The following is a 14,851-nucleotide window of genomic DNA, read 5'->3' on the forward strand; positions in this document are numbered from 1 at the left end:
TGCATTACAATCATTACCACAGATAGAATCATTTGTGATGTAGTTTAATGAAGAAGAAAAAAATGAAGACAAATAGGATAATTTAATGCATTGGCAAATAAGATAACTGTAAACTGTAAGAGTACACTAACTTTCTCAGTTACATTACATTCATAAGCCTTTGTAAAGTGGCAGTCAGGGTGAAATATATATATATATATATATATATATATATATATATATATATATATATATATATATATATATATATATATATATATATATATATATAAAATCACACTGTACCATAAACTGCACAGCTTTGTACCATACACTGATGCACAGCTTTGAACACTTTCCTGCTAAATGGAAGTTGGTAAGTTGCTAAATTTAAATGGGAGCTCCTGAGAAGAGGCGCTAGGCAAACTCTTGATGGCGGGAGGTTCTTTGGATTCAAGGAACTCAGGACATGTGGTTTCCTCTGGTTCATTCTTTAAGCTAGAAAATGTGGGTGATTCCATGGGTCCTTGATAGCAGGACCATGATGTAGATTCAGATCTGATGGAGAACGGGTTTATGTCGGGCAGGTTAGCTCTGAAGCTTTCACTGAAGGATGAAGAATCCATTATACTGGAGATTTGTCGGTCAAAGGAGGAGGTGGGAGAAAGTCGTGGCTCATGGAGGTTGAGTTTTGACACTAATGGTTTGCCTACACTGACTCTTTGCTTTTCCAAGACCTCTTCATCCAGATTAGTATACTTGTAGTGTAGACAAACAGTGAACGAGAGCTCTTTCTGCAAGGGGGAAAACAAGATATGCCTTTATAATATACAGGCTTTATAAGCAATACATTAAATATACAGGGATTGGAAAAAATATTGTTAACATCCATTATTATACAGGTTAATAAAATTTGTGTAGGCCACAATGAAAAACAAACGTTGATTATCTTTTATTTATCTTTTCAGTGTTAATACAAGCACTCAGTGAAGTGATTTGCCAGACTTTCAAAGACAAGGACAATTCATTGAAGCCTGTTTAACAGGAACATCCATTACCTTAACAGCCCAATTTGTTCAGTGTTTTAGGAACAGCAGTCTTTACAATTCTGACTACATACCAAAGCATGGCAAGATTCTGTCAGCAAAGAAGAGTAGCAGGCGAAAACCAAAAAGGGGATATTATTGGCAGTCGAAAACTATGAATGATTGTGTCCATCAACACAGAACTACTGCTGCAAAATGACAGCAAACCTCAATAGTCACCTTAAATACACAGATTCCACAATTACTGACCACAGAGAACTTCACAAAGCCAACATCCATGAAAGAGCTGTACCTGCTCAAATTTTAATCACCAATGCTGGTGTGATCTTAAAACTTCCAACATCTGCCTTGGCCAGACAAATCGGCTGAAAATCACCTTTCTTGAATACTAACAAACCACTGTGAACAGTCTGGAGAGAAGAATGAGAAGCAGGATCTATTCTTCAAGTTCTCTGAAATAAGGGGCTGATAGACGACATTCCACTAGAGACTATTTAAAAGTTGTGTGAATCTATTCTACGAAGGTTGGAAGCTGTATTAAAGGCACATAGTGGTAAAACACCTTAAAGGCAAGGTAGGTGTTTTGCTTCAAAAACTTTTTTTGTTATAATGGTTGAAAGTCTCTTCACATCCTTTTAGCAATCAAAAAGGTCTAAATGTATTTATATTAATTTATATTCTCTGTGGAAGGGATAGGACCATAAAAAGTTAATCCAATCAGATTCCTCGATCCAAAAAACTTTTGTATTTGGATACCTCTGTGCACCGTTAACGCAGACATGATAAGTCATCTGCATCTTCCGTTACGCTATTGCAGACAGAGCAAGAATGGAAGGCATTATTATTGTAATATTATACACTTCGTTTGAACTGTAATGTTTTCTCATTGGTAAATGAGACAATAGGTAATCTGACAGCATTGCATTCAACTCTCCACCAGCACTGTCTCTCATTGTGTTGATGGTTAGCCACCGGACTACCTAAACGCACTCGTATGTTTTGGAAGATCTGTGACTTTGCAGAGCGATTATCCAGGGAGGGTGGGATCTTGCTTTCATAGTTAACTTGTTATTGCTAGCCTGTCCGAAATCATCTACGCTACCTTTAATAAATAAATATTGCCTATTTCAAGGTGTTCCCTCATTTCGACCAATTCCTGTATTATACTGTGCACATACTGTACCTTGAGCCTTTGCAGGGCACTAATACGAGTGAAGAGCTGAGGCTGTTCCAGAGGCAGTAGATCATCCATGGACAGTAGTAAGCTGCCAGCCTCGAGAAGACTCTCCTGATTGCTGTGCTTCAGGTCTACTTCAGGACCCTGAAATTATATCATTGTCAAACTGACTACAGAAGATGCACCAAGTTAAAGCAGGCCATGACAAGGTAATGTATTTAATTAATAGGAAAGCAATTAAAGGGATACTCAACCCCAAAATGAAGATTTTGTCATTAATTACTTAACCCCATGTTGTTCTAAACTAGGGTTTGCGCGACTACTGATTTCTGCTAGTCGATTTCTTATATTAAAAAATACTCAAGTTACTCGACTACTCGTTGTTCATGCTACTGTAAATTTAAAGACATTAAATAGTTCTTATCAATAAACTCTTAATTCATAGCCTTATGCAACAATTACATATATAAATTGTAAAAACTTTATAATTATGACATTAAATATAAAACAAATATGTAACAAACAGCCAGTATTTGTTTCTGTAACAATCACAAAATTTTTCGTATCTGCATTCAGATACAATGTCGTACAGTTACTTGATAAGACCATTAAGACTTTTTTTTCATAGTTATCTCTGAACAAGTATGTCGTGTTAAACTAAAATAATTATATTTTAGTAATAAAATAATATTTATAATGCAAGCAGAGAGATGTCATGACAAACGTTTAGTGATCATTTGAACTTCCGACTGAATCAATTCAATGCGCACATAAGCGTTACGCAAACCAGTAAAAGATAAAGATGAAAACATGTAGGCTAAATAGAAAATGTATCTGTATCCAAGTTGATTATTAGCCTACTCTTAAGAGAGAACTGGTTTGGTTTTTGAGAAACTGAGATGCGCAACGCAGCTGTTGGATTGGTGAGTGTGCTGTGCTTGTTCCATTTATTCGTTTCATATCGTAGCCTAAGGTTTAAATCATTGCCTTTTAAATATATACAAATAATAGAACGTGTATGATGTATAATAATAGGTGATATTATTCTTGCCAAGCTCTGATTTCTGAGAGATGCACGGAGAGGCAACAGCAATGTGGCATTTGATTTGCGCTTTTTCCACTCATAAAGTTTGCATTCATTCAATTCACACTCTATTGCGTGTCTTTATAGGTCTGTGTATAATATTGCACTGATAACCTGGCTCATCTGTTATCTAGCAAACACCAGACTGTGCTAGCCTCAGCCGAATATTCAGGCAGAATTATTCCTGTTCCGTTATTCGTTTTTGAAGCCATTATCAGTGCCATTCCGAATAAGCTAGCTTCAGACACTAATTATTACATTATATATTTTAATTTTACATGCAACATAGATAAGGTCATAGAAAGTAACAGCTACATGCAATATTGTAATCCTAAAATTCACGTCGTACTTGCAAACTCTGTGCATGCATTATGGTTAGTGCATGCTCAAGTAGTCGATTGTTTCTGACAGCACCAACTAGTTGTTGAAGTAGTCGATCACTTGACTACTCGACTAGTCTATGCAAGCCCTATTCCAAACCCGTAAAAGCTTTGTTTGTTGTTCAGAACACCGTAGCGCCATTTTGGAGAATATGAGTTAGACGCAGCCAGCCGTGCCACAAGGATGCGCTGTTTTCTTTCAAATCACAGCGTAAATACACCGAAAATGAATCCTTGTGATGTGGCTGACACAGAGGAGTGTAAACTGTCTGCGTCCAATTCATATTCTCAAAAATGGTGCTACGGTTATGCAGACAGACATAGAGGAGAGGAATTGTTGAATAAAGTCGTTATTTTTGTTTTATTCACATACAGAAAGTATTCTCATCGCTTCATAACATTACGGTTGAACCACTAATGGCAGATGGACTACTGTCAATGCTTTTCATACTTTTCTAGACCTTGACAGTGTAACTAACTTTGCAGTCTATGGAACAGTCACAAGCTTCCCGGTTTTCGTCTAAAATATGTTCAATTGTGTTCCAAAGATGAACAAAGTTTTTAGAGGTTTGAAATTACATGGGGGCAAGTGATTATGACAAAATTTTCATTTTGGGGTGGATTAACCCTTTAATGATACATCTTTATGTTATATTTTCTCAGGACTAATTCAATTCATTCTTTGCAGATCAAAAAAGTCAGTTTACCTCTGTAAAGTCCAAGAATTGAGCAGAGCAGGACACAATGTCTTTAGGAGTCTCCAATATACGAGAGTAGATGATCATGATATTGGAGAACTCTGCAGCAAAACCTAGCTGTACCTTGACACCACATTCAAACTGAAGACAGCAGCTCTCTGGGAGGACTGGAACAATTCACACAAAATTGTCATTATATATATCATAATTTTATCTACAGCCAAAGTGCTTTGCATAAGGATAGAAACTTAAAAGGTTTTATTAATGAAAGGTCGAACCATGAGCGATGGCCCACTGTAAGTTTCGTGTTGACGCTGTGACTTGGCATGCAGGAGCCTGAATGCTGTCTGTCAGGGCACGACGCTCCGAGAGATTACTTCGCAGCTCTAGAGCCTGCCGACCACGAGTGATTTCACACCTTCCCATGTCTGCAATGGACACGGACTCTGTAAAACTATGCGGTCACACTTGCTGTCATCAGTTTTTTTATAGGAGCCTATCATGTAGATGTGGCTTAATAACACATTTGTAAAAAGGTTTTTGGAAAAGTAGTTGTCAATACCAACAATGATTTAAACCCCAAACCTTCAGCTACTTTGTCAAGTATGACCGTAACCTTCTCTGGCTCCATCAGTCTTTTCTTAAGGAAGCTCATGAAGATTCCATTAGAGAGATCGTCTTTATTTACTTCAAATGCTTCGGCATCAACACACCTGAATCCAGAAGGTGGAGACTGTAATCACAATTTTTAGATGTCATTAAGATTATTGTCATTGAATTAGACTTACGTTGCATAGCCAAACACTATGTTTGCTGTCACTCTCAAGGGACCAGGTTGTGGGATGCTCTCGTCATTTGGATTTCTGAATTAACAACACAACTGAAGTCAGTTTCAAGTAAAGTTTTATGCACAATAATTCTGATACACTTATGAATCAAACTGCACCGTTTCCGACACATGTCCAATAGAAAGACATTAAGTCCCGTCTGGCGCGCTTGCATGCGCTGTAACACATCCTGCACCCAGAGGCATTGCTTGAAGGTATAAGAGGCTGGAGCGTCGATGGGTACCATGAAACTGTTCCCATAGTTTTCATAGCCATGACCAGCAAAGTACAACAGCCCTTGAAATGGTGGACATGGATGAAAAGATCCAAATGTTTTAAATAAACAAACAATCAGGATGTGTAGAACTTAGAAACTGTCCTAACATTCTATAATTGTTGAAGTCCAAATGATGCAACAAGGAACTAACCATAAACACCTCGATCCAACAGCAGCAAGAACTCGGTAACAGCACTATGCATCTCCTGCCAGTTGAGGTCCAGCAGAGAAACGACTTTAAACTCTAATTGACGTAGAAGGTTTGTCAGCTCGTGCACATCTGCCATGGGAGCTCTCAGCTGCCGGTGATGCAGGTAGTTCATGTTTCCAATAAGCAGTGCTACCTTATCAGTGGCTATCATTTTTGAAGTGATAAGATTGACATATCAGATCCTCTGAATACAATAAATGCCAAGAGCAACCAACACACTTCTGCTTATCACTTACCGCAACAATCACCCATTTGCCTTGGACCTGCATCAGGAACACCTGTAAAATATAAGGTGCATGTGAGTGACAAAGAAAGCATCAGTAGATGTGTTAATTCATGCAATTAAACTGACTGTGCTTACCTACTTTAGGCACTTCCCATGAGGGATCAGAAAAGGAACCAGGACCTGAGTGAAAACAGGCCATGCTATAAAAAAAATCTTTTATCTATTTATTTCATTTATATTTAAGGGGATGATTATAATATTTTTTTCTGGGCATCTTACCGATGTTTACTTGGACCTGATCACTCCACGCTTCATGATAGAGGTTGTAAACCTTGCAAGTATATGTACCTCTATCTGCTGTGGTTATGCATTGAATCTGAGGACAAGCACATACAGATGCCCAAGTAAGTAATTTCAAGTGAATTACTCCACACATTCAACTGTGAGACTTTGATTAGTACCTTTAAGATGCTTCTAGTACAGTTTGGCATTGGCTGTTTGTTAAGATACCATTGAAACTTGGGAGGCGGGTTGGCCTGAGCAGTACATTCGAGATAGAGAGTGTCTCCCTCCATCAACACTTGAGGCCTAGGTTGCCGAGTTATGTATACCCCACTAGCTGACGAAGGGAAATAGTCACTGCTGGAACCTGCAATTGACATAATTTGTCAGTGATGAAGGAATTGTGATTTATTTCAGACTCCGCTTAAAGAGAAATCTTCACATGCCTGCACTTGTGCCTCCAGACCTCACTAGACGTACATGGGCCCAGTTGGAGAAGACGTACTTGTCCCCAGAACTTACACGGCAGATGTAGGGGCCCTGTTGAGCTGGACTAACAGGATTCAGCACCAGCTCTGGGCCATTGCCTCCTGGCACCTACCGAGAACATAAATAACCAGACTTAGAGTTATATTCTTAGAGTAATATTCAGTAGGTTCAGTTAAAAATTTAGACCTCATCTTTGCCCTTGAACCACTGGTAGGTGAGGTCCACAGGTCCGACTGCTCTGCAGCTCAGAACCACGGGCCTTCCCTCTGGTACCCGCTGACTCTGTGGCTGAAATTTGATGTCAATCTGCTCCATCACTACCCAAAAACAACAAATAACACCTAAGTGATATGACTCACCTTCTTCTGCTTGGGTTACCAAACCAAAACTCTAACCACAAAGGCACACCACAGTGAGGATAGAGGAACTGTTCTAGATTAGATCATAATCATTTTGTATATATATTTAGAGACCATGTGTAGTGAGAAATCCAACGGCCTCTCTGTGCTCAATTTTCTTCAGGCACTGAAGCAGGAAAGCCAAGGTACACCCTCTATCTGCAAGGAGGGCAAGCAGGTATCGGCCAGGACTGCCATGTGGACTTAGCACTTTGAGTGAGCAGTCAATCAGCTCTTTGTCACTACAAAAAAGTAGATTCTGTAATTGTGAATCAGTCACAACCATGCACAGTATCAGCTCTTTGTCACTACAAAAAAGTAGATTCTGTAATTGTGAATCGGTCACAACCATGCACAGTATCGCTTAGTTATTTCACACAATTGAGTCTATATATGTCCTACCTGTAGCAGAACTGTGGCTGTTCGGCCACTGCCTTTGCCAGCTGTTTCCAACCACACTCTAGATTGTCTAGCATGTTACCAAGTCTGTTAAGCACTGCCTCGCTCAGGGTTTCTACACCCAAATTCTTGTCCTCCATAACTTGGTAAATGATCTGAGAAATAAATGACAAGCGGTTTATTAAAGATTTTCGTCAGACAGCAATGTTTTTTCAACACCTCTAACACTAGCTTGCTCTATTCTTTTTTTTTTTATTCTATCTGTTTTCTTTTTATTTATTATATTATTTAAAAGCCCATGCTACGTGTACTGTGTTAACCTAACTGAGACTTGTTATAGCACTTATATATCATTGCTCTTTTTGTTGTTTTTGATTGCTTCCACTGTCCTTATTTGTAAGTCGCTTTCGATAAAAGCGTCTGCTAAATGAATAAATGTAAATGTAAGATGTAAGATTTAGTTTTCAGTTGTTCAACAAAAAGTTGGTGCATTAATGTGATTTCTTTATCAGTGGTTTCTATTTCTGTGATTTTTCAAAACAAACTATCAGTGAACTTCCCAAAACAAACATTTACAGAACTATGTCACAGTGCATGAATTTCCTAACAAATGTTACCCTACTCTAACACCTTCACCCTATCACAAAAGAGGAAGATGTGCTTAATGTCTAGCCTCTTAATAACCAATATCACGTAGGCTAACAAATATCAAAACCATTAAAAACAAACCTTACTCCATATCGGTATATATATATATAGGTATATATAGATAGATAGATAGATAGATAGATAGATAGATAGATAGATAGATAGATAGATAGATATAGATATAGATATAGATGGAGATATAGATATATTAAATCCAAATTTTGTAGACAATGCTACTGCCGTTTTTCAAAAACGTATAATTATTTTTTTTTATCAATTTGAATATGAAAATTACATTTCTGTACACATGAGCACGTGCTTCAATCTAGACTTGTATGAAAGACTAATCTTTCTTATCATCTAAGAATATTTGCAATTGTTACAAAGCTATAGGCTATTACTATTATTTTCTTTATTTAAAAAAACACTACATAAACACACAGACACAAATCTTAATACGAGTTTTATATTACCGCTGACTTTGTTCCTGTATTAAAAGACCCAACAAGCCTATAGTACCATGAAAATGCGGAACCGAATGCACTCTATATTGTTCTATATACGACACATTTGTCAATGCTTTAGGAAAAGTATGTTTAAATAACCAACCAAAATGTAGTTAATTAAAACATTTAGTTTTCTGTCACATTATTGCCACCATCATCAGAAAAGATCGATATAGATTGTTGCATTTAGATCACTGATCAGTAAGTAAACTATTATAATGTTCGATTTATATATATAAAATGAAAAGCTGTTAATTCAACTTAACCTGACAAAAAACACTTACCTGTTATACGGTAATTTAGACTCCAGGAAGTGAGTTTATCCCGGCTTCGTAAAACGTAACTTGTCAAGCGACTGCAGCAAAAATATTATTATATAAAAAAAAGGATATCACTGTATGCAATCTGATTTACCAATAATAGTTCAATCGGACACTAAATATCCGTTTAACTCACTTTGAATCAGTCACTGCGACTACTGCTTATCAGACTCGGTAAATCAGTATGGTAAACATCCGCAGGAGTTCGGTCTTTTTTTCAGTCAGCAGTTCCTCTTTCTAACATGTATTTGCATGCACTCCCACCACGCGCAGCAAGAGCTTTTTACTTTCACCTTCTCTCGACCTATAGCAGCAAGCCATCATCAAGCCGACGAGTCACTCCTGCTGTAACCTCACATAACTCACTCCTCCTGTCCTAACTTCGCATAACTTGGCCAAATATACAGGTAGACAGACAGACAAACAGATTACATTCATTCTGTATCATTAAAGATTTCCACAACTTTCTTGACAGGTAGACTCTTATAACAAACAATTTCACCTTGAAATTACCAACTTTTGGAAGAAAAATAATACACTTTGACATTTTGCATTAGAATTGATTTATTTTTTCATGTGACATAAGTGAGAAAATAATTATAACACAATAATACAAAGAATGACAACAAAAATACAAACACTTGATCCTCAGACTAAGTACCAACACACCAGTAAAACTGAAAAAGTGTGTTTATCTTTGTCAGCACTAATTTGTTTGTTACACTTGAAAAGAAGATTAACTTCTCCATATCTGAAGTCCACTCAGCAGAGAAAATGCACCTCAGGTAATGTCCGCTGTGAATGCTGGGAAGGCAGAAGGTTCACCCAGGCCTTGCTCTCAAATATGCATGATTATGTCCAAAGTCTCTACATCTTTTTGCCTTTATGCAGTTTATTGTGTCTCCAAATATGCTCCTTCCTTAAAAGCTTCCAGTATTCGCGAGTGTCTGGTTCCAGTTCGTTGAGTTTTTTGGGTTGACCGAGGTCCAACTCAAACAACCTGAAGGTACAGGACAACTTGAGATACAAGCATGGTGTTTTTGTAGCTTGAGATGCAGTAAATTTTAAATATTGTTTTCACCACTGGATAATAAAAAAAGGCAATTTTTTATTTTATCTCACAATTCTGACTTTTTCCCTCCTAATTGAGAGAATAAAAGTCTGAATTGTAAGATATACATCTGCAGTTGTAAACAAAGAAAATTCATAATGACCTTTTTTATTCGGTGGTGGAAACAAAAATTTGAATTGTGAGACGTAAACTCAACTCAGGATTGTGAGGGGGAAAAAATTGCAAGATGTAAAAAAAAAGTCAATTTGGAATTGTGAGATAGTAAAAAAGTCTGAATTGTGAGATACAAAAACTTCATTTATATATTTTTATTTGTATTTTGTTTCTGTGTGGAAACAAGCTTCCATAAGTAAATGCATTATAAAAGCACAAAGTAAAATACACCATCATACCATTCTGGATATTCTTCCTTGGGTTTAATAAGAGGATCCTCTCCTTGTTTGAAGATGTTGACTCCACTTGCATGAGTGCAAAGTCTCACTGGATCCTTACAGACTTCTGGACCCTTAAAAACTTCCTTTACCATTCCTTTACCTTTGCCTTTAGTTACTTTAAAAAAAAGCAAGAATAATACTTCATAAAAATTGCTATTTACATATTTTATAATGTTAAAATGTCATATGAAATATGAATATAAATAAAAAAAATAACAACATTCTATAATATAATATAAGACAAATAGATTCTTAATAATTTTAAAATTTGTTCTACAAGGTCAGAAGTTGCAGGGTAAAGTTGACATTGTATGAATGCAAATAAAAAATGCGTTAGACAGCACATCTTACCTGGTTTCTTACTAGCGTAACTACGGGACTGAATCCGTAAAGTGTTACCAAAAAGATCGTTATAAGCATTAAAAACAGGCAAGTTTATCCTCTTAAAACATTGAAGTACGCTTTTTGCCATTGTGCCTCTTCAGCTATTCCACAATGCTGTCTGAACTGTACATGTATGTAAGACGTCCTTCCGGGTGAAACTGCAACACGCATGCGCACTTTACACACAGTCTAGATCCAAAATGGAGGCCTGTTGGCTCAAACCTAACTGTTTCCATCAGCGCTCTATATCAAGCAGCACAATAATAATTTGTAAACATACAGTGTTACACAATCTGAACCAAGAAGATGTAAAATATAAAAGAAATGAAATAAAAAAAGTTAACACATAATTGGGGAGGGGGGGGGGGGGGGGAGAATAACATCTTTTTTTGTGTGTTACAGGATTTCAACAGACACCTGGATGCACTGACAGAGCATTACGACATTCCCAAAGTCAGCTGGACGAAATAAATATCTATGGATTTTCGACTGGGTGCATTCAGAGCAAAATCATCTGCCCTGATGTTACCATACATGCTTCTTGCTTACTCTTCAACAAAGTCCAGGGTTAATTTTTTTTGCTCCGTTTTCATTTTCCATTTGATAAGTACTGAAATTATTCACTGTATATTTCGATTTAAAATTTGTATTTTGCAGCTTTTGATTAAACTATTTAAGATTTTGATTGGGTTTTGTTTATTGTAAGGCTTGACCGCCAAATAAACAGTCCAAGTGTTTTATGTTTTGCATTTAGTCTGAATATTTCTGAATTGTTATGGTGGCCCCAAAACACATTTGAAATATTACTCTGTAAAAGCACAAGGCACTGTTGGTTTACTGGTTGTTTCACATATAAATAAAGTCAGCAAACAGCACAAAATAACGGCATCATTTATTTATGCTGCAATGCATGCTAGGAGCTCACAAATCAACAACAGTGGATCAGTGTTAAGATATGCAAAAAAAAAAAGTAATTGATTACTACAAATTACATCTTCAGCAGTGTAATCAGATTATGAAAATGTGCAACTGTTGTTCAGTCAAGTTTAAGTTATCATTTGTGACATTGTTAGTCACAAATGTAAAATTTACAGTGCTTTAGAGTTTTGCATGGATATGAATCTTTTCATTATAACCAATGAAATGTAAACACGATGTAACGAAATGATTAAATGTGCAATATAGAGAGATTCTTTGATTTTAACAGGAGTTTCATAAGAGCGCGAAATATTTAAATGCAAGACTGAATCCAAAATTGCGATTATTGTCACACTGATAACCAGAACTTTAATCATTACTATCCATTATCATTGGTTTTCTACTATGAAATATGGTCTGAAAAAAAGAGAAGTCTGGAGACACACTGTTTAACAGGTATTAATATATAATATAATTATACTATAGTATATAATTATATATATATATATATATATATATATATATATATATATATATATATATATATATATATATATATATATATATATATGACCGGACACAGACAGTTTGTTGTTGTAGGGGAATACAAGTGTGATATTGGGTTTCTACTGGCATTCCCAAGGGATCAATTTTAGGGCCCTTTTTAGTTTTTATTTATTCCTGATTGGTCATTTCTTACGAAATTGGGTATCACTTTTATGCCGATGACACACAAAAGGTTTTGTAGTCTGGAAAAGCATGGAATTCTTAAATGGAAAATATGGAATCCTGTAACTATGTAAATCACATTTATGATTTTTAAAGTACCTGACAGAATTTGCAGTTGCAGCTTGACTTTACACAATCTAAATCTGATAACGCCAAAAAAGAAAATGCTACAAATGTTGTCCAGAGCACAACTGATTTCAACAGCTACTTGGAATGGGTTGCATCAGTAGAACTGCCTTTTCTATCAAGGATGAACGAAAAGATTATTACATTACTAAACGTAAGAACTGTGAGATATGTGTAATATGGTCGCCCAAGAAAGGAGAAAAAGACATTCATGTGTCATATAACGATATGATGTTTCTAGTGAACAAGGATAACTTTAAAATGGAAGGAAATGATAGTCAGAACATACATAACCAGCGTGCAACCTATGCACTGGAAAACAATGTTTTGTGTAAGTGTATGATTTTAATCGAATGCCATGATAACAGAATCACCATTAAATCAGCATTGACTCCTAGCCTGGTCGTTTGCCCTACTGTGTTTTCTTTTTTTTAAAGAAACAATGGGACGTCCTTTATAGTGATGATCCTTAGCAATTTTTAATATAAAAGAATAAAATGAAGTATAATCAAAGTATAATAGCAGATAAACGCTGTATTATGCTGTATGGCCAAAAATCCTGCAGAAGGCACTGTTGGATTGGTTATAACCATAGACTGTATAAAAACAGGTTGTGCCTGAACTGAAGCATAGTGGCTTTTTCTTGCAATCACGTATTTTACATTTCAGTCGTGTCTTCCTGTCCCTCCTCCTTTTCTTTTATTCACCCGTGGCCAGTGACTTTGCTTGATTTCTTGTAGTTTCCTCTAATTGAGACATTCACTAGTCTAGCAGAACTGATCTAATGTACATCTACTAGTCTGTATTTGTGGGCAACAGAATACTTTTTTTTTTTTTTACCCTAGTCCATTAGGTATGTTCAGTCAGTGAAATCTTATTTCATAAGGATCTTCTACCAGCTCTTATGCAGGTCGGGCGATTTGTGAGTGTGCTCTGAACAAACATGAAACACGGAAAACCACACAATCCTCTTGTTAGTTAGGCTTCTCCCTCATAAACCGAGCCTATCAAAGCTGCACCACAGGATATACTCACAAATAAGGCCTATGTTGCAATGTGCAAGATTATTTAGCTGTTTATAATACATTAATGAGTCGTCAAAAAATAGTAAACACCGCAATCTGCTGAGTGGACATGCAAGACAAATATTTGACTGGCTGTGTTTGTGAATTATTTACAAAATGACAAACTTACTATAACATTAAACAATAACTTTTATGAAATGGATATCAAGTATCACTTTTATGCCGACAACACACAAATGTATATTCATTTTAAACATAGTCAGAGTGAGTCTCATTGTTCACTAAATTGTTCAACTTCCAGATGAAATTTGGGAAGCACAGTTTCTTGGCAGTTTTCAAAAGCATTTAAAAACATTTTTGTTTTTAAAGATAGATTATGATAATTATTGCTGGTTCTTATTTTCATCCTCTTGTGCTCTTTTGTTTGATTTGTTTATTTTTGTAAAACACTTTTTGATGGCTTAATAGAAAAATACATTTATTTATTAATGTAATTGAATTGTGTTTTACAACATTTCCTCTCGAGTCAATATATTTACAAAACCTCAGACACTACACTTTAATTAGAAATCTAGTCATAAATTACTGTTCTAATATATCAATTGCATAATTTGTGTTACTTTATATTGGTGTTGTTTATTTGAGGTTTTCCGTGCACTAAACCTCCCCTGAGCCAATATTCACAAAACCCCAGACGCTGCACCTTAATTAGACGCTAGTCATAAATTACCGTTGCTGTGGATTCTCTGGGTCTGTGACACTGCAATGATGTCACATATGGTTCTGATGAGAATGTATTGATGTTATCTAACGTCTGACTTCATAAGGTTCAACTGCTAAGCTGATGTAACTCTTTGTCTTATATTGTGCTCGTCTTATCTTTAAGATTTAATACACAGGTTAGCTTTCGGCTAGTACAGTTTGTGGCGTTTTAATTTTCAGTTCAATTAAATACATCAAAGAGCTGAAGGCAGCTTGCAATTACTTCAGTTATTACTAAATTATGCAACTGTCTAGAATGTCACAATGGAAATTCCCATTAGAAGCTGCCAGTTTTAATTTTAGATCCTAGGAAACGTTTTCAGCTTTTTTTATATATCTGCAAGATTTCAGTTTGAAAGTAGAGAGAAGTGCATGTGCTTCAATTTGTACAACCCAAGCTGTTTGTTACCTTCACAACTGCTGAAAAAAATTATGAAATGCTGTTATACATTAA

The 14,851-nt window shown here is 36.1% G+C and overlaps 2 protein-coding genes across 2 annotated transcripts; both read right to left on the reverse strand.

Moving 5' to 3' along the window:
- Window positions 1-279: 279 nt before the first annotated feature.
- LOC132131513 (mucosa-associated lymphoid tissue lymphoma translocation protein 1 homolog) lies at window positions 280-9,282 on the reverse strand. The gene is made up of 18 exons (XM_059543556.1): window positions 9,084-9,282; window positions 8,912-8,982; window positions 7,477-7,628; window positions 7,150-7,316; window positions 6,863-6,993; window positions 6,634-6,784; window positions 6,367-6,554; window positions 6,185-6,281; window positions 6,041-6,085; window positions 5,916-5,957; window positions 5,620-5,823; window positions 5,311-5,488; window positions 5,153-5,227; window positions 4,950-5,077; window positions 4,643-4,792; window positions 4,374-4,531; window positions 2,209-2,346; window positions 280-773 (listed from the first exon to the last, which is right to left on the reverse strand). The coding sequence occupies exons 3-18, from the start codon at window positions 7,611-7,613 to the stop codon at window positions 342-344; spliced, it is 2,421 nt and encodes an 806-aa protein (XP_059399539.1). The 5' UTR covers window positions 7,614-7,628; window positions 8,912-8,982; window positions 9,084-9,282; the 3' UTR covers window positions 280-341.
- A 204-nt stretch (window positions 9,283-9,486) lies between these two features.
- LOC132131179 (large ribosomal subunit protein mL54-like) lies at window positions 9,487-11,182 on the reverse strand. The gene is made up of 3 exons (XM_059543171.1): window positions 10,805-11,182; window positions 10,412-10,568; window positions 9,487-9,947 (listed from the first exon to the last, which is right to left on the reverse strand). The coding sequence occupies exons 1-3, from the start codon at window positions 10,923-10,925 to the stop codon at window positions 9,815-9,817; spliced, it is 411 nt and encodes a 136-aa protein (XP_059399154.1). The 5' UTR covers window positions 10,926-11,182; the 3' UTR covers window positions 9,487-9,814.
- Window positions 11,183-14,851: the final 3,669 nt, after the last annotated feature.

This window comes from Carassius carassius, chromosome 48 (genome assembly GCF_963082965.1).
Source record: "Carassius carassius chromosome 48, fCarCar2.1, whole genome shotgun sequence".
Lineage (NCBI taxonomy): Eukaryota > Metazoa > Chordata > Actinopteri > Cypriniformes > Cyprinidae > Carassius > Carassius carassius.